We start from the raw sequence: 18,672 nt of genomic DNA, 5'->3' as shown, positions 1-18,672 counted from the left end.
GCCCACCTTTGTCTTGTAACATCTATATTGAATCTATCTTCTCTCTGACATTGCACGGTAATAGGATGGCAGCTGCAGTCACTTATCTCTCGAGGCAGATATGATATTCTCTCATTAATGGCTCGCTTGCCTCGGTTTCCCCTTTGACTGTCTGTGCCGTAGCCTCATTGTAGTATCCAGCGCATTCCCTTTCCTTCCTTTCCCAGTATAAAGTCTGAACCATGACAGTGCAGTCCAGGACTTAGTGTTCTCAAAAACTGCCCATTACAATGACTACATTTCCAACCCCTCTAAAGAGGAAAATGCTCCCCTGCTGGTTTTATGGGCTGTCAGGGCACCTGTAGTTTTCATTGCCTGAAAACCAAACGGTGGAACTGCTGCATTCACTGAGATTCTGTTTTTGACACACGGACAGACACAGAGTTCTCTCCTGGCCAAGATAAACAGATAGCAAACACACCGGGCAATCATGCACAGAGAAATACAAAATTGTAGACAGAGGCAGGGGGCAGATACAATCCAAACACATATGCAGTGTGTACAAATGCAAACACATACAAACATGTGAGTGCTGAGTTCTGATATGAGCTCAGTTTAATTGAGAGAAATCAAAGCACAACATTTGACAGCCACAGGGACAAAATCAACACATTTCATTTGACTCACTCGTTTTCTGCCAATTAAATAATGAACATTTTGAGGGAAATGAAGTGTAAACATATAAACTGGCCTCTCTCTGTAATCTTCTCTCTAATAGCTTTTGGCCATAGTTGGAGGTCAAAGAAAATTAATTGGCCTCTTAGCAGTTTACTTTGTTCTTCACTAGTCTAACAACTGTTGTCAACAAGCCTTACGGGAGACTAGATTAAATTTGCTGTAAATAGCCTCCACCATGACTCAGCCAGGTACCCCCGAAGAGCCGCTATGCCTAATTATAAATGTTCGGCATGGTTGGACACATCAGTCTGTCACTCATGAAACTGTCTAATGGGACGGGACATCAGAGGACAGATTCGGCCTTGGAGAAACTGTGTGTGGTTGCCTTGGCGATGCAAAAATTTGTTTTTGTTTTGGCGATTTAGCAATTATGTGGAGTACGCGAGCAAGTGCAGAGCAATGATAAGAAAGATGTTTGTGATTATGAGATGAGGAGGGTTTGACACTGTGGCACGAAAGCTGAGAGCGCAGCGTAGCATTAATGAGGCAACACAGAATCTGAGGGAACATCTTGTTATCAACAGTACAACACAGCTTTTTAAACTTTCAAGGCGGGAAAATGTATCAACACAAAAAATGGTTTAAACAGAATTTACGCAGTTATAAAAAATCCAGATTTTCTTTAACTTAAACCCACTGCCTCAGACGCCCTCGTGCTTGATCACTAAGCAGTGGGACTCACCTTCTGCCTTGCAGGTCTTAGTAACGGGGTCCATCTCATAACCTTCATAGCATTCACATTTAAAATCCCCTTTGTAGTTGATGCAGATCTGGCTGCAGGCGTCAGGGTTCTCACACTCGTCGATGTCTGCGGGGAGGGAGAGGGAAGAGAGGCTATCAATCAAGGGAGAGACACACAGAGACAGACACAGTCAGACACAGACAGCCAGTGACTAATTCACCATCATGAGCTGCACTGGATAACTAAACTTCTAAAATGTAAATATAGCAATGATTTTTAGGAGAAAAAATGACGGTAATGGATGGGTAACAATGCACATTAATAACGGCCAAGTGCTGGAGAAACACAGACATTTTGTCGCTGGCAGTTAATGGGAAGAAAGCAGTCGACTGGGAGACAGGGCGTGTCCCTGTCGACTTCTCTGTTCTGCCTCCTTCATGCAGGGTTTGATGGAGAAATGTTAGTGTTGGGGAAGGATGGGGAAGGGGTGTGAAGGACATGGTATATATGCATGTGTGTGTGTGTGTGTGTGTGTGAGAGAGAGAGAGAGAGAGAGAGAGAGAGTAGTATGACTGCACTGGTTTCCCTGTGGGAGTGACAGGCTGGGCACATTAAACAAAGACAGACAGCTAGAGAGCTGAGAGCTGCCCATAGAAATACAGCACACACACACACATACACACACACACACACACATACACACACACACACACACATACACACACATACACACACACACACACACACACACACACACACACACACACACACACACAGTCATAGTAGCTCCGTCAGCAGGCAGCGATTTCTTTATCTGATGTCTGTCTACCTAAAGTCTTTATTTACCGCCACAAGTCTTTTTGTCTAGTAGCTGGTAGCCTGTGGGGCACTGGCATTCAAAGCCGATTGGTCGGTCCATGCAGACATGGGAGCATCCGCCATTGTTGATCATGCACTCATTCAGCCCTGGAAGACAAAGGAAAAAAAAACAGTGGTCAAATTCAGCCAATCACAAAAGAGGTAGGCTCATTATGGGCACCCAGTAATTCATTTAAATCACATTTAGAAAAAAGCCTCAGCCTCATTCACCATGTGATATCGTCTGTGTCTGTAAGAGCAGTAAAAGGGCTGGTGATATTTGATAAAGGTGTATAAATATGTGTGGCATATAGGTGGGGAAAATGGATATCATCTTCTTAATCTTCATTTTATCGCAGCTCTTGTACTCAGCTCTTTGCTGAATCCTTATCAGATGTTCTCGAACGTGGAGAAAGGTATCAAAGAGACACAACATCACACAAGCTCTACAAACCTAAGAAACAGCGGGGATATGAAATATGTGTATAGGGGGGATTAACGCTGTGAACTGGGATTCTGAGATGCCCCATAAGGATCTATCACATAAGTGGGTGCGGTCCATGAAATCAAACAGGGACACAGCTTAAATAGGCAGAAGAAGAATGATGTAAAAACCAGAGAATGAAAGAAGCGACAAAAACAAGATGGGAAAAAAAACAACAACCATTCTCTTTTAAAAGTAGGTCAAAGCTGGTTAGCACACAAAGAAGAAGACAGAGGCAGTTGGATTTGATTGTGCTGCACACAATGGCTCTGTGAATCATGAACAAAGTCACTGGCTCTAATTTTAAGGTGAGTTTTTTTTTTTTTTTACACCACAAATCTTCTCAACACATCGGAGAATAATATCATTACAAGTTGTTAGACAGCTTTGTCTAATTTCACGGTTGTAATCCTGCAGTACAGAAGCAGCTTTTCTGCACACTTTCCTTGTCTGCTTTGAACAAAACAAACAAACTATTGTCGGAGTGAATCACAGCGGGTAAGCCAACTGAGTGAAAGCTACAATCACCAGAAAAGAATTCACTCCAACGTTTCATTGAAAGGCACACAGGATTTGCTAAACACAAAAACAATTGAGCACGACTGAAGAATGAACAACTGGAAAGGAGTGATAAAGAAATGGTCCAACTGCAAGAGAAACTGCCCTTCTCCACACGAGAGAGTGCTTAATTCTGTTTTAGTGTAACACATTCAATCACCGTCAATAACCAGTGAGCGTCTGTGTGTGATTTAGATAGTTAACAGTTACCTAAGTGAAGCACAACATCTGCAAACTTCCCACCAAGACACTATGACACCAAATCACTGGCTCCAAAATAAAGCTTAATTAATTTAATATAAAAGCAACAAAGTGGAAAATGTGCCATATTATCACTTCAGTTTCCACATTATCACATCACACAACACTTTCCTTTGGTGGATGTTTGTCTGAGCCAGTGTAGTAGGGTGTAAGTTATTGCACTAAATGAACAGGGAATCGAAATTCTAATAAAATAGTGAGTGGATTTAGCATAGACCTTTATTTTGAAAGGTAGAGGCTAACACCTATAGTGTTATATTTGAATGTATTAATATATTTTCATTCTTATTTTTAGGGAATGTTTTGGACAGGAAGGCTAAATGGTTTATTTTACAAACTGCAAACTTTGTATGTCACTGTAAAAGAATATTTCAACAATGCTTTTTTTTGCAGAGTTACAGGCTGGTTGCTTGGCAACCTGGCAGTCTTCAGGAAATTGCTGCGTCTTCCCAAATAATCCAGCATACGCAGTGCACTACTACCACGACATGTTGTTTTGCATACTTTTACTTTTGTATGGATTAAATAAACAAGCAATAGCATGTTACTGAGCTTAAGAGGTGATAGTAGGTGATAGTCAGGTTAAGCGTTTCCCTCTATTTCCATTCTTTGTGCTGGGCGGAGCTAACTCCAGCTTCATTTTTAACGTACAGATATGAGAGCGGTATCAGTCTTCTTATCTTAGTCTTTGCAAGAAAGCAAATAAGTCCAAAAAAAAGTTACTTTGCAAGTGAATGTATTGATAGTTTTACATTTTCCAGCTAAATCTTCATTCAATTAAACGCATAAATCTGATAATTAGAAGAGAAGCTTATCTATTTAGCAGGGCTATCACAGAGCTTGCTAAAGAGTAAGTGCTGAGATCATGTAGGCTGCTGTTTATGTTGTGACACACTACACAGGCACAGAGCAATAATTCTCTACAATCGCAGATAAGTTATGCTGATGCCGTTTCGCGTGCCTCGCAACAAAAATGCTGAAAGTCAGCCCTGGGATGTGTGGTCCTTATTTACTACACAACACAACGCAGTTAGACCCAGTTTCAACAACACACTGACTGCAGGGACCCAAGATGATTCATCTCATCTTGAGGAAAGTCATTTTTGCTCCACATCTTTTTTCTTTATTTACTGTAGCAAAAATAAAGAAAGGTATAGCTGACTCTCCAAAGACTGAAACTTAGTTTTGTGGGAAACGTTTCATCTTTGCTATGTGTAAGTGCCAGCAGGCTTTGAGCACTGCTACCGCCAGCATTAAATTCCCATCTCTAATTCAGCTGGATGAGTGACAGCAACCTGCCACTCACAGTCACTCCCGTTAACTCCCTTCATGTCAGTTCAGAATTAAGTGCAGACAGAATAAAGACCAAGACGTAAGTGTATTTGAGGACTCACTCACTCCTGTTTTTTTGAGAGGGGTTGGGTGGGTAACATGATACCCCAGGAGAGGTCCTGTGTGACAATAGCTTTTTCCAGGCCGCTTCCAAGGACAACCACGATTTAGAGGTCACTTCTATCTTCCCATGAGCAAACAAACATGACGTCTCTCCGTCTCTAACCCACCCTCCATCGCTCTCTTTTTCTTTCTCACCATGGTAACCCATTATGTACTACCTATTTTCAGCCATTCCTCTTAGTGAAAGCTAGAAGTAATGTTGCACTGTTAAGAAATGAACGGTCTGCCGAGTAATGAGTCAGTACCGCGGTAATATGCCATTATATCTAATGAGATGTGGAACACAGAAAAACATTTGCTTGCGTGCAGAAAAAAATGCATTGTCTTTATTTTCCCCTGATGTAGGGCTGATTCTGCAAATGCAATCACACCAAACATCTACGTCTAAGTGCATTTCAGAGCAGGGGGGGAGTGCAATATTGTCTCTCTGTGTGTATTTTTTTGTTTGTTTGTGTGGGTATGTGTGTGTGTGTGTGTGTGTGTGGGTGTGTGTGTGTGTGTGTGTGTGGGTGTTTTGGTCGAGGAACATCTTGCGAGTAAATGGTTGAGCGAGCAGAGCGATGAGCTAGGTGTGTGTGGACACGCTTTTAATGAGCTGAGAACAAGACCTGAGTTGAAGGAGAAAAAAAGAGGGAGACATGAGGACAGAGAGAGAGAAAGAGAGAGGGAGGAGGAGATGGAGGTGGAGGAGAATTACTCTCTGGAATACCTGTTTCGCTCTTGCAATTTCCATCCCTGGCAGAGGTCAGTCTACTCTGTAAGCTGTCACTTTTCCCTTTTTTAACTTTAAGTTCCTCTGAGGAAATGTCATTTTATGAGAGCTTATGTCTGCTTCTCACTTTCTTGTGTCGGAAACCTTCTTACAAAGCTCTTAAACACAGAGGTTAAAGTAATAAAAGCCCACAATGTTTTTTTTCCCTCAATTGAGACCTCTGTTTCGTTTACTCGTGGTCAGTTAAATAGATTAAGAGATGAGGACAGAGAGAGACAGGAAGAGAGATGTAGAGCAGAGAGATTATAACAGAACAGAAGAAGCTTTTTCTACAGTTTGATGGTAATTAGTACACACAGGCTGCTGCTAATTTAAATGTCTCCGAAGCCTTTGAAATGCAAGGTAATAGGAGGGAGGTAGTTACATTTTGTTATGGCAAACACAATTACACTGCTACATTAACTGCTTGATGTTATCTTCTCATCATTCAAACTGCACGTGTCAAACCTAAGTTAAAACCAGCCACCAAGGAGTCAAATGGCGACTACAATAGATATGCACAAAGACAAAAGCTCCACTGACACACAGTTTCCCTTAGTTCATACTACTGGGAAATGAAGAAAAAGTATTTACCTATAAGCAGTAAACAACTGTGTTTGCTTCAAGGGTTAAAGAGTATTTGTTAAGAGCTGACACAAGGTTACAGTCAAGTAGCTGTGTGCAGAAAACGTCCTCTTACCGCACTCTTTCTTCGGCTCGTCCGATCGGTCCTTGCAGTCCTTGACAGAGTCACACACCTTGGAGCTATCAATGCACTCTCCATTCTTACACAGAAATTTCAGGGGTCCTTCACATTTGGTTGCTGGAACAGAAAAGCAGGAGATATGATCGCCATTTACACTAAACACTTCACATCAATTTGGATAAGCTATTGCAAACTGATTCACAACCTCATGCGAAAAGTGAAAAGTCAAATTGACAATCTCTAGACGTTCACCAAATTATTGAAGGCTCTCATGAAACAAGTGGAAAAAAAAAACCTTACCACTCAGATATTCATATTATTGAACATAAAAAAAACCCTGTGTAATAAAAACTGAACTTTAATTTAGTCCAGTTTCAAAGTGCTGGGGTTTAATTTCCGGCAAAATACTTTTGCAGTCTGCCGGTAAATTATGCATCATAGTCAGAGGAGGAAGAAGTAATGAAAGCAGCTTACAAAAGGCACTGGTCTGGATCTTCACAACATCAATGGTAATTATAGCAACTCATCTTATAATTTATGTTCAGACAAAACCCATACAAGATCACACATAATCAAACTATTTTGTATAATATTTATGCATTTTGTCTGCAGACGCCATTCCCACGCTAAATATCAGTGTCAGAGCTGTTTTACTGCTAATGCAAATGGAACACTGATCCTGCTCGACAATAAAAGCCATCACCAGGAGAAACACACAGATTGCAACTTTCATATATACTGTACGTTATATTACTTTCCATCAATTCTTGTTGCATTTTGAATGATCTGATATTTGACTTACACTTAAAAAACAAACTGAAAAACATCACACAAGTAGTGGAAGCAAACATGAAGCAGGGGTTGTAGAATACCCCAATATCAGATATGTTATTTTTATATTAAATTCTCTTCATCTCTACAATTAATATTATACACATCACACTGGTCCTGGAGCCAGAAAGTCAGTGGCCATCACAAACTCCTTCTTGTTTTAAACAAAGGCAAGTATGTGCAAAAGGCAGTAAGAGCAACACTATACATGTAACTAGGAGACAAATAGGAAGACAGCTGCAAACAGGCAGCAATATTAAAGAATATGATGGGTGAACAGGCACAGAGGAGGACAAATTGTGGCAGCCATACATGCAGACAGCGATGACAGGTGTACCTACCGTTGACACAGCCAGATTCATCGCTGTGGTCAGGACAGTCGTGGACCTTGTTACACTGCTTGGTGCCGTGGATGCAGGAACCGTCACCGCACTGGAACTCATCAGGGCGACATGTCAACAGGGCTGTAAGAGGCACACACACACAAATACACATGTGAAATTGGACTTGTAAATCCTCTTTAATCCCTTCAACACAGACACAACAGCCTGGGATCCAAAATACCTACTGTTGCCTCACAGTCTGTCAGTTTTTCACGAGTCTCTTTACCTCTCTTTGTCTAATAAAGGATAAACATTGTGCAATAACATACAGTGCTGTACTAAAACACATTCACAGCCTGTGTTAGGCACAGCCTAGGACAGAGATAGTCAACCCGAGGGCGTGTGATGAATGATTTTCAATATAGTAACACAAAGATGGAGGCGGCATGAAGCCACACCAAATTTCATTAATATCCCAAGCACAGACAAGCTTTTCATCAACGGGGCTCCGTGTGCTCGTATAACTCCTCTCTAAACCACACTAAAAAGCAATATATATGACTGAGGGGGTTATAATTTAGTGTTATCACATGACGAGCAGAACAGAGCAAATGTAATAGAGACTGGGCTGCTGCAGCCTCAACACACGTGTGCATACAAACACATAACACACGGAGCATACTTCTTTATCTGATTAGCCAATAAATTTGAGCTTCATACAGACACATGCACGCACGATATGTCCATAAGAATATATTGATGAATCACATTAACGTCGGTCCTCAGCTGAGGAGTTGGCAGAAAATTCCGTTTTTATGGCAAAGCACTCCTCACACAGACATTTAAGTATGTGATTATAGCAAAGGTAGTGAAGGTAGAGCATAACCGAGCAGCCTCTGGACGAATATGAGATTGTGCCTCTAACCATCTCCAGGCTTGTCTCTTAAATGCAGGGATCCAGTTGGCTAACAAAACATCAATCTCCTATAAGTGGTGCTTATATGACACCACAGAGTGCAAGAGGTGCGTTTGATGTGTGCACCGCATATCTTGATAATGAGTAGTGGGACTATCTGGGCTTCACACACTGGCTTAGCGAGACAAGAGCTTCAGGGTTCCCCCATCCATGTCCAGCTAATAAGAAAACCTGTTTTATCACAATGCCCCATCTTCACACTGTGGTTATCAACAGAAACACACCCTTTACCTGACACATTTAGAAAAAAAAAACTCTACCCTCAACTCCCAGCAGAGAAATTTGTGCTAAATGACAAAGTGGCATTTCACTTTTTCCGCTCTCTAGTCTCAAAGCAAACAGATATCTTAACGTACTGTCCACACAGAGATAATGGAATATAAAACTAATCTTCTGTGTAATTACTTTTGAATGTGACAGAATTTAATTGGTCTGACGCTATATTTGAACAAATCTGCTTTATAAATATAAAAGGTTGATGTGCTACTGATTAAAATATTCATAGTGACAGTACAGTATGCAGAATCAACACTAACCCAAACATAGTATGACCTGTTATATTTTCACAAGAAACTGAAGGTTGTGTTTGTAACCATGGTTCTACAAGCAGCCTCGAGTTACTCTAATTGTAAAGAGAATGTACTATATACTAATTTCATAGTATACATTATTTTTGAAGTAACAGATTTTAATGTAAATTTGTCATTTTGTGTCACTTTACTATTTTGATTACCTGTTCCAACCTGAATGGTTTCACCTGTGCTTGTGAATTTAGTCTCTGTGTACCTTGGTTTCCTTTGTCAGGCTGTACTGTATTCTGCATTTGTTCCTTGATTCTGTATTCTGTCCAAGCTCTGTGTTCCTGCTCCCTTGTGTTCTCTGTTCTGCGTTCTGTTTATTTGACTTTTGGTTTATCTCACATTTTTTAACGGTTTGTTTTTGCCTGGACTCACCAGTCGCTTTTTGTTTCAGTAAACTCTTGAAGTTACTTTTTGTTCACAATACCTTTGTGTCTGCTTTTAGGTGCACTTCCCTGGACAAACTGTGATACTGACAAAAACAACACTGTAACTTTGAAAGCTTCAAACTTCACAAAGAAAAGCCAATTTTTCTATATTTTTTTCATATTTCTCAAGCCAACATCTGCAATTAGATTTATTCCTTTGCAGCTATGAATAGCTCCTCCTCCTTTGAGCATTGCTTTGTGGAACAGCACACTAAAACAAAAACAACATTTAGTATGCATGTGTCCTTGCTGAGTATACATTTCCGATGAGACTACAAACCCAAAAAGAAAACTTAAGCCTCATCACTTGCTCTCTACTCTACTTAAACTATTTTTCAGCCCACGTATGTACAGAAACCTTTCAGAGCATCATTGTAAGCATAGAGGACAAGCTTTTCGAAGATGACTAGAGAGATAACCTTGGTATAACACTGAATGAATGAACTCAGCACATGACGCTACACTAACTTTCAGAAAAAGAAACTCACGGCAGTCAGACTCATCAGACTTGTCCTTGCAGTCTGGATCTCCATCACACTTCCAGGTCAGTCGCACACACTCTCCGTTGGCACAGCGAAATTCCCCAGCAGTGCAGTTTGCCCGGCGGTTAGGCAAGTATGGGACGCCGTCACCGCCACAGCGCTCAGGTCCCTCGTCTGAACTGTCAGAGCAGTCGGGGTCTCCATCACAGCTCCACATGAGAGGGACACACTCGGAAGTGTTACAGCGGAGATGGTTTGGCCCGCAGGTTAGAGGAGAGGTACACTTGAGCTCATCGCTGCCGTCTCCACAGTCGTCATCACCATCGCACACAAAGCCGCTGGCCAAGCACTTGCGGTTGGCACACATGAACTCTCCAGTGGGGCAGGCTTTGGCATCTAGAGGACCAGTGGAGAGGAACAAAACGTGAATGAGGGCCTACATCTCACTATACCACTGTTCACTGAAGAAGGGAAGGTGTAACATTTAATTTTAATTAACAGTTTTGTCAATATGCTGCTAACTCTCTCTTGGTTGCTGAATAGTGGAATTTAATGAATTAGTTTAGAGGCCTGTGCTTTTTAAATGAACTGAAATGTAACAAGTAATGTCACGGACATAAAAAAAAGGCACACAACTGTTTCAGATTTTGCTCGTATGTGCATGAAACAAAAGATGAAGGTTCAACAATGGCTGTAGCAGCAGGTAGATGAGAGAAAATAAGAGCAGAAGGGAGAGACTTGACTTAAAATAGCTTCAAATATAGGGACATGGTGATAGAAATAGAGTCTCTTATGTAGGCTGAAAGTATTGGTATCGTAACTAGGGAAGAAACAGGTGCTGGACAGGTGGAGAGCGAATGATGGTGGTTATCACATGGAGAGAGTGAGAGGCTTCCTCTCCTGTAGAGCGAAAGATAATAGAGCTCTCTCTGCCATCAGCCGGCTCTTCTCTCCCTCTGACGGATCTCTATCATTGCAGATTTCCTCTGTCAAAACATTTTTACTCTCTTTCCAGAACGTTTTATGGCTTATCTTTTTCTTGTCCACGACCAACATGAAGACACTGGTTGTCCATAAACTAATATGTTAGAACACGCACCTATATAATCCAGTTGACAACAACGTACTCCACCTTAAAATGCAGAAAGCAGTAACTAGGGGGGCAATTATAATTCGATACATGTACCACCTTTTTTATGTAATATCACAAATTCACTTACTAATTACGGGAGATAGGTAATCAGCTTTAAGGCTGTCTCACCAGCTGGCTTAACTAACCAAAGTGCAGTCACTGCAGTTTAGTTACCTCTGTTTTGTAGGTGCTTCAAATTTCACGTTTATAATGCATCATATTTTTTAAGTTATATAAAAAAGTTTGACTAAATACATAGTTGCTGTCTTTTGGTTTTGTAGGGCAGTACTGACTTTGTTCCTCACTGCATGAGAATGTTTCTATAGAGGAAGGAGAAGTTTATACCTCTGCTCTTGACAAAGCCAACCTCAAGGCTTATGTAAATCCTTTTCTCTCTCCCCCTCTCTCTCTCTCCCTCTGTCTCTCTCTCTCTCACACACACACACACACACACACACACACACACAAACACACACTAACTTTTCCAGCTTTCTCTGTCTACACTCATTTCTGGCCAAAAGCTCTCAGACTGTGAACAGACTCAGGGTTCTGTGAGCCCATAGTCACATACATATAAACCATGGGGAGTTCAACTTCATCACTGCTGCTTTTGGCTGTTAAAGCCGGTTACAGGAATGAAATGCTGTTTTAAAACATTTTACACAGAGCCAGTGTGTAAGCACTTTGTAAAGTGGTAGCAAATGAATGTAAGACCTGCAGGAGAAATCTTACATTTCCCAAAGATCAAGTTGTTTGCTCCAAGTTATTTTAATTGTTATTGATTTGTAGAGCACTATTTAAAGCTACATAATCAACTTGTTTAAAATGTTCTAAATACATTACAGGCTACATCAGTGATTAACTATCAGTTAAAAGAATAGTAGTAGCAGTGCACATGCACAACACTAGAAGCAAACAATCGCAAACAGAAAAAAGATGAATGGAATATGATGGAAGAATGGAAAATCATACGCATTGCCACGTGCTGAGTTTAAACACCGGAAACGAAATAGTGTTCTAATTACTATGCTGTGTAATTATACCATATGCTAAAGTCAGGATCTATTTTTTGCACTGCAAACATCAGTGCTCATTTAATTTACTCAGCTTCATGACTGTCACAGATGCACGGGCAAAGCGTGGATTCAGTTCGGTGAAAGGTTTTATATTCATTAATATTAAACAAGCTCCATCTGATTCCGATGTGTTTTATAACCCTTACTCCATACTAATTTGGCACTAAATAATTAAGGAAATTCAGAAGACATGTACATTATTACACAGGGGGCACACCATTAGTAATGTACATGAGTAGCCTGGTGTAACCAGGCCACTCATGTACACCGGGAGACTTTGTTTTCCAGTGGGGGGGCACTGAGTAAATGAATTACAAGACTTTTAAACAAAGCCCATAGGCTGCCTGAGTACAATGTTGTATAAAGTCACTGGGTTTTAAAAGATAAATAAATCACAGAGGAACACAGCATTTAATCGGTTCAACTTTCAAATTTATTATCCATCTATTGATATAATTTGGTATGGCTGCTTGAACAAAATCAGAAAATATGTCCACCACTGAAATATCTCAAAGACAACAGGATTTACTCTTGTATAGACGTTCATGGTTCCCAAAACATGATGCTTACTGACTTAAGTAACATTTCCTCTTGCTGTTGACATGTCGAGTAAAACGTGTTGGTGCAGACATTCATGTGTATTTTGATGATGTTCTTTATTTTTAACATTATCAGGTGAAAATCTATATTGCGTTTCTAACCACATCACTAAAAAACATTTCCATCACCATTAATCTGTACTGTGTACAGTACAACTGCTGCTTACTTAACTAAGACTGTGAACACGCAGTATGTTAAACATCTGTGTGTCAGAATTGTTATCGTGAACATGTTAGCACCACTGTGCCTATATATATATATATATATATAGCCTTATAGAGCCACTAGCATGGCTGTAGACTCTAGACGAGTCTCTTCTTTTTAAACACTTGGTAACCAATTAAACACTTTATGTCTGTTGCTGTTAGCTTTAGCAACTCTATGCTAACTTTTTAACATTGCTGATAGATGAGCAACTTTTCTGATCCTTGATAGTATTCCTCAGTCAAAGTCCATTCCAAAATTGTTTCCAGAAAGGCTACCTTGATTTTTTTTAATTATCAAAACAAACAGAACATTTGTTTGGCAACTACAATGAGTTATATATACTTAAATAGAAAATACATTGTAATGTCAGCTAACAAAAGCTCCATTAATATGATAAAATCACTGATATCTTAAACTGATGGCACACAGTCATACATGATTTTTTTTTTTTTATTGCTTTGACAGGACAACCTTTTCTATGACTAACGCCAGGGCAGTCCGAAACTGGCAGTGTAACCCACTTTCCTTTTTCTGGCGGCTTTGGTGATGGGAGACTGTTGCTAGTGGCTACCAGTGGCTCATATTTGAGGGCAATGGATGACCGGTGGTTCTACTCACATTAGCATCACAGCTGATGAGTGTGTGGTGTGTGTATGTGTGTGAATACTCAGGATACAGGGAGTAAATGCAGAACTAAGTTAAAGAAATCAATTTTTAGCGTAGTAGGAAAGAAAGAGAAGTAAACAAACAGTCATTTATTTTTTATCTGTAAGAGCTCAAAGACCTCTGAGCACATCAACCACTGTCTGTGCAACTTAACGTCCTCTTTCGTCCGCTTTCTCATGAATATTCATAGATTTAAACTGAACTGAAGTCCAGACCTGTCTGCTTTCCTCAGAGAGCTAAGGTCCACTGCAGCAAGGTCACACACACGCATGACATCCACTAAAGACAAACCTAGAAAAACAGAAACACACGCTCACACTGCCTGCCAGTCAGATAGGTCATGGTGGCTTACCAGGGAAAATATCTAAGTGGCTGACCTGTCCTGTGATGCCACACACACATTTACAGATGAAACACATCTGTTATAGATAGAAATCAACACTCTCATCTACAGTTTCTTAGCTTCATCTTACTTACTGTGAAGGTAAGCAAACTGAGGACCGAAGAGAAATGGCAAAGGAGATATGGGCACTGAGATTAGAAAAATGAAAGCAAGAAGAAATGTTGTCAGTGGAAGTGTAACAGCATCATCATTGGGGATGCACAGTATCTGCCTATTTATTTTCACTACAGGGGCATGGAGACAGCTGTGAAGAATGCAGGAGGTAATTGTTTGCCTCGTACTATCCAAGCAGCTTTAAATATGAATAAAGAAAACAAGCCAAAATACCTCACGGAAATATTACACTCACTAGGCAGTCAACTCAACCTGACACCGCAGCGCAAATGCAAACACACGTGAAAACACACAAATCCAGACCTGCTCCTGTGCCTCGCCGTAGATCCCAGCAGACAGGCGTGCTCAGGAGAGATGCCTGGTGAGTAAGTACACATTAATCTCCACATCGCTGAGGGTTGATGAGTTCAACTTTCTTGCAGAGCCTTTCTAAAACTGCTGCTTAATGTAATGTTGATCAGGGAAGCGCTTCCTTTGGTGAGAGCTAGATTCTACTTAATACATAATTCAACACGTGGATGACTCAATTAGTAGGATGCCTCTGCAAGATTTGCTTTTCCCACTCTGCAGTGGGCTATGCACTTTGTAAATTCCTACTAATAGCAGAGTGCACTGGGGCTAACTGGGTACGTTCAAGCCTCGTCAGTTTTGGTAGTGTAACCTCTCTTGTCACATTTGGATAAACACAAATGAAAGTGTAACGTGAGTTTGAATGTTTTGCTCGCAGTAAGCAGGATTAAGCTTGAGCATGCTCACAAAAGCATGAGTGTGAAAGATTGCTTTAACAACTATAGTACAGTATCAACTAAATTTGATGTGTTTGGCTGTTATTTGTGCTGAAAATACAAAGAAGACCAACTAAAGAATAGTATGGAGGAAGAAAATACAAAGAAGACCAACTAAAGAATAGTATGGAGGAAGAGTTTAGTGGCTATACTAAACACATTTGTGAACATTTTACTTTGGATGATGAAACATGAATCATTTAGAGAATGAATATCATCATTTCCTGACACTCACCCATATCACACTGAGGTAGAAAATACCTATTTTCTCTCCCCAGTATTTGCATCATTGTTTATAACCAGCTGCACAGACAATTCATAGTTTTAACAACCAACTTTTACCTTGTAAACCTTTTTTGACCACCAGAGAGAATAAATTCAGCCATGAGGTGCCGTGACGTGGAGCATGAATGGATGTGATAGTCACTGGAATGTTTGATCCAATAAAAGATTTATGGATTGGATAGTCTGTATTGTTGCTCAGGGGCAAAGCAAAACACAACTAATAAAAAACACACATAATAAACATACAATTGCAATAAGCTATAAAAACAGAAAGTCCACATGTCCTTTATTAAAGATTGTGTGCGACAGAAACTAGGCATTCAGCTTGAAGAACCCACAACAGCTGAGAAAACAAATGATCTTAGATATCGTTTTAATGCACCTTCTTCCTTCCTTTGCCATCTGAGTTGCTCTAACTTAGTGTCAATGGCATTTTTGTTTACTCTGCTGAAGTTGCCAAACAAACAAATTGACTTGATAAAAGATGAATTAATCATTTTCAAGAGCAATCGGTCAACATTAAAACCCCTCACCTTTCTAACTTTGTCAAGAAAAACAGACTCTGGCCTTTTTGCAGATGGAGTCAGTGCTGGCACCGAAAGTCATTTTGTCATGCAGGATGGTGCCCAAGTACTTATATTGGCTTATTGTCTCCACATCTATCTCATTGATAAAAGTGTTGGCCGTAACTGTAGGGTTTCGGCAAAAATCAATAAGCATCTCTGGTGTCTTAGTGGCATTGAGCTGCATATATGACTCATCACTTTTATCAAATAAATGTGAAAATACCACACAAGAACTGAGGACAATTTTAAAGAAGTCGTCCGCTGATGGGATGGATTTTAAAACAACAAAACTTAGTGCACCTTATGTATTTATTCTGTTGGACTATCATCATCAAAAATGAGGACATGGACCCTCTGAAGTAACTCTCTTAGGGCCAAACTGGTTGAACTCCTCTGCCAAAACAGAGTCAGACCTTTTAGGGTTACACACCCCTTTTACCTGTCTTAAATTTCCAGACTGGTGGAAAGCTAGCTTTCTCTGATTGAGAGTATTCTTGAGGGAATTAGTAACCTATGCCTGATTATTTGGGTACAATGTGATTGTCTTCCTTAGAGTAATCATTTGCTGAGAAAAGTAACTTGACAGTGAAAGTGAGTTTATTTGAATTAGTCGAAGTCTTTAGAAACTTCCCAGTTGGTACTTTGAAAACAACCAATCAATTCATGATAAGAGCCTTCCGTCTACACAGCAACCATTGCACTCAACTTTCCCTCTCCTGAGGGCCGTTTGATAGTCTGGGGATAGAAAGATACAGAAGATCCCAGTGGCATCATTGCAGTAGATTTGCAGGCTGCCTTTACGCTACCATAGCACAAATCCAACACTTTACCATATCTTTTTGGACAGCTTACATGCTCGCAGAAATGACCAAGGGTAAAATGAGGATATAAACCTCAGTCTAGCACTTAATTTCTCGTGGCAAGAAGATCAGGCACAGTGATAAAAGTTCAATGTGAAGCTGCAAATAGATTTCTTTATTACAACAGTCTTACACGTGCAAAATAACACAACGAGCACATGGCCCCTCAGTCAGCAGGTCAGTGTCATCAATTTTGTAATCTCATAATCTGTTGACCAGGTTTTAGCAAGTGCAATGGCACAAAAAGTTTTTGCACTCCAGTATGAACTTGCAAATTGTCAACATTCTTCAGTGACAGTGCATTTTTGAGGATAACAGAAGTGGCAGGGATTGCAGCCCACTGTCACGCTCCTCCTTTCGGGCCACACTTCCTCACTCATACTGCTGTCTGCCATCTCGAATGGACAACTCCACGTTTACAAATCTCTGGTGGAATACCGCTGGGTAACTAAATTGAAAGCATGCGACACACCTTAGCTGTTGTGGTGCAATAGCATCCATCACTTCTGTCTTGAAGTAACACAAGGAAAAGATGTCTAACCATTTGAAACTTCAATCTGTGCAGGAACTTTATTTGCAGTCTCACTCACTGAGGTTTGCAGCTGAGCCGTTACTGGCAGGAGCAAAACGCAATTGGATGCATACAATAGCTTTATTGTTGATTTTGTATGGCTGCTGCTGCATCTTTAAACACATCTCCATTCATTCATCTTCTGCCTCTAAATCCAAACATACAGCTGAGTTAATACTGCTTTGAAGTGAATTCTCCAGCTACTCCTGTGCCAACAGCTACGCCGCAACGAACAGACACCCTGAGACGTGCTCAAACCAATTGGTAATTTCCACCACTTCTCGCTCGCCTCGTTGCATGAATATAAATTTGAAAGATCTAAAGCCTTCAGTCTGCAGCTCTTAAGAGTAATAAAGGGCACATTTCTGACACATAAGACATCTGAGTCCGGCTCCAATTCTGTGAACTCACAACATTTAGTTTGTATGTCATTTTTTAACACTGTTAACCACACAGCAGACTCAATACTGTGAATGGTGACCTTACAAGTCTGCAAAACATATTTTACATTCAAAGACTTGAATGCATGTACTGTAAGTGTAAACCTAATGTGACATCACCTTATGTGACAAGTGATGTCGCAGTAGGTTTACACTTGTGGACAAGCGTTTTGAAGTCTTGAGTTTGGCATTATGGATGTTGCCACCTCGGTTTTACTGAGCCAGGATTGACCATGATTGCGTGGAGGTGTGATGGATGACATTCTACTTTTGAGCTGTGTTTAGTTTTCATGTTTTCAAGCTGAAGTCAGACGTGTTCTTGTATTACAGCTACATAAAATTTATTTCTAAAACATTTGAGGTGATAAATAGGCAATAAAGTAGCAAAATCTTGATACATATTTGATCAGCAGTGCCTAGTTTGATAGTTTGATTTGCGTTTCCTGAGCATGGTGTGTTGCGCTGGATAAACTTAGAGAGTTGGCAATCACGAGGCCTTAAAAAATTTACTCTAAATGAAACCATAATTTACAAAAAGATCATGTTGTATGGAAGACTTGAAACTAGGCTGAACCACAAACACTGAACAATCAATTCTTTGTACCTTGAGGTTGCTCTGCAGTGAAGTAGCATTTAAAAGCTTCATGCCCTTGATTTAGACATCATCTTTCAGGCTGACATTGAGCCTTATCAGTCTTCAGATAAACTGTCCTAAGCAGCATTTTATAGGTCTAGTTTCCTGTGTTATTTAGCACTTTGCTGTGCTGGTGTTGGAGTCAGAGTCAGCTTCTCTCTCCTGGTCACACTGGGGGTTTACATCCAGAGTGATTTCGGCCTAAGCCTGGGTGGGCGGCAGGCCGTGGGCAGCAGGCCTCAT

General features: G+C 40.5%; 1 protein-coding gene across 2 annotated transcripts in view; it reads right to left on the bottom strand.

The window, feature by feature from the left end:
* LOC104934908 (low-density lipoprotein receptor-related protein 8) overlaps positions 1-18,672 on the bottom strand; it is an 83,542-nt gene that overhangs the window by 17,570 nt on the left and 47,300 nt on the right. For both annotated transcript variants that reach the window (XM_027285587.1, XM_027285588.1), the window contains exons 5-9: positions 10,097-10,486; positions 7,645-7,767; positions 6,467-6,589; positions 2,246-2,365; positions 1,400-1,525 (exon numbers count right to left, since the gene is read on the bottom strand). In XM_027285587.1, coding sequence (XP_027141388.1) covers positions 1,400-1,525; positions 2,246-2,365; positions 6,467-6,589; positions 7,645-7,767; positions 10,097-10,486 — 882 coding nt within the window. The remainder of the gene's footprint in view (positions 1-1,399; positions 1,526-2,245; positions 2,366-6,466; positions 6,590-7,644; positions 7,768-10,096; positions 10,487-18,672) is intronic.

This window comes from Larimichthys crocea, chromosome XII (genome assembly GCF_000972845.2).
Source record: "Larimichthys crocea isolate SSNF chromosome XII, L_crocea_2.0, whole genome shotgun sequence".
NCBI lineage: Eukaryota > Metazoa > Chordata > Actinopteri > Sciaenidae > Larimichthys > Larimichthys crocea.
Note: the sequence above shows the minus strand (reverse complement) of the source record. Positions and strands in the feature narration are given on the sequence as shown.